We start from the raw sequence: 1,344 nt of genomic DNA, 5'->3' as shown, positions 1-1,344 counted from the left end.
GATGACTCCAAGCCCAGTGCTCTCCCTAAATCGTAGAGCTCCCAGAAAACCCAAACCCTCTGAGCTGTCATAAGGAAGCTGGAGACCTGGAAGGTGGTTACTTGCTGCAGGCTTCCTGGGGGCATCCTGGTAAACAGGAGTAGATGGAGCTTCAAGTGCTGGTTCAGTGCCTTACCTGCCAGGTGGCTTTCATTAGCCACTCAGCCTCTCCAAAGCTGTCCCCTTATTTGTAAATGGAGACAAAAACCATGTCTCCCAAGGTTGGAGTGATGATTAAATAAAAGGATACACACCCACTGCTTGGCAGAGAATAATCACTCCAGGAATAAACAAGAGAGATCTTGTTTCTTGGGCTCCTACCATGTCTCAACCTCAGCCCAACTGTCTTCCCTCCTCCCTCTCCCTTTTAATGTTGCAAAAGCTCAATTCTTGGGGGAGGGGGGGACGAATTATCTCCTTGGAGAGCCCTTCTATCTATCCTAATCCTCGAAATCTTCCACCTCTTCAGGGACACGGCTGGCCAAGAGCGATTCAAGACAATAACTACTGCCTATTACCGTGGAGCCATGGTAGGGAGCGTGGGGGAGCCTGGGTAGGGAGGAGGTCCAGGCGGGCGCAGAGCAAGAGTGTGGGAGTGAGAAGTGTACAAGCGTGGATTGCAGAGGGTTCCACATGGCCTGGCCTTTAGACTCGTGGACGGGCCTTCTGGGGCACTTAGAGTGCAGCACCAGGAGGGGCAGGAAGAAGGGTGTGGGCCAAGACCCCACAGCAAACCTCCATCCCGCAGGGCATTATTCTCGTATATGACATCACAGATGAGAAATCCTTCGAGAATATTCAGAACTGGATGAAGAGCATCAAAGAGGTGAGCGCCTGCCGCAGAGACGGGGGCTGTGGGAAGGGAACCGGGGACAACGCTGGGAGTGGACTGTTAGGAGGAACAGGACCCAGCTGTGACTTAGTTTACCCATTCGCCCCCAGAATGCATCAGCGGGGGTGGAGCGCCTCTTGCTGGGCAACAAGTGTGACATGGAGGCCAAGAGGAAGGTGCAGAAGGAGCAGGCCAACAAGGTGAGGGGTCGGGGCCAGTGCTCTCGAACTGGGCTGGCTGGGCAAGATGCCATGGGCTTATAGCAGCCCAGGCCGCCATCCTTTACCCAGTTCTCTTCTCCCGCCTCACCCCCACTTTCCTTCCCACAGCTGGCTCGGGAGCATGGAATCAGGTTTTTTGAGACAAGTGCCAAGTCCAGTATGAATGTGGATGAGGTGAGACACCGCCCCCCACCCCCCCACCCCCGACACAAATGGGATATTGTTAAATTAAGGTGACCAGACATCCCGCAG

General features: G+C 54.4%; 1 protein-coding gene across 1 annotated transcript in view; it reads left to right on the top strand.

Annotated features, from left to right (window-relative positions):
* RAB13 (RAB13, member RAS oncogene family) overlaps window positions 1-1,329 on the top strand; it is a 3,971-nt gene extending 2,642 nt beyond the window's left edge. Inside the window, exons 2-5 of the mRNA XM_045298345.1 lie at window positions 509-569; window positions 788-865; window positions 982-1,071; window positions 1,201-1,329. Of these exons, the coding sequence (XP_045154280.1) occupies window positions 509-569; window positions 788-865; window positions 982-1,071; window positions 1,201-1,329 (358 nt within the window). The remainder of the gene's footprint in view (window positions 1-508; window positions 570-787; window positions 866-981; window positions 1,072-1,200) is intronic.
* Window positions 1,330-1,344: the final 15 nt, after the last annotated feature.

Source organism: Echinops telfairi, unplaced genomic scaffold (genome assembly GCF_000313985.2).
Source record: "Echinops telfairi isolate 266 unplaced genomic scaffold, ASM31398v2 ScPeMD7_7425;HRSCAF=8463, whole genome shotgun sequence".
NCBI classification, from domain to species: domain Eukaryota; kingdom Metazoa; phylum Chordata; class Mammalia; order Afrosoricida; family Tenrecidae; genus Echinops; species Echinops telfairi.
This window is presented reverse-complemented; position numbering and strand designations above follow the sequence as displayed.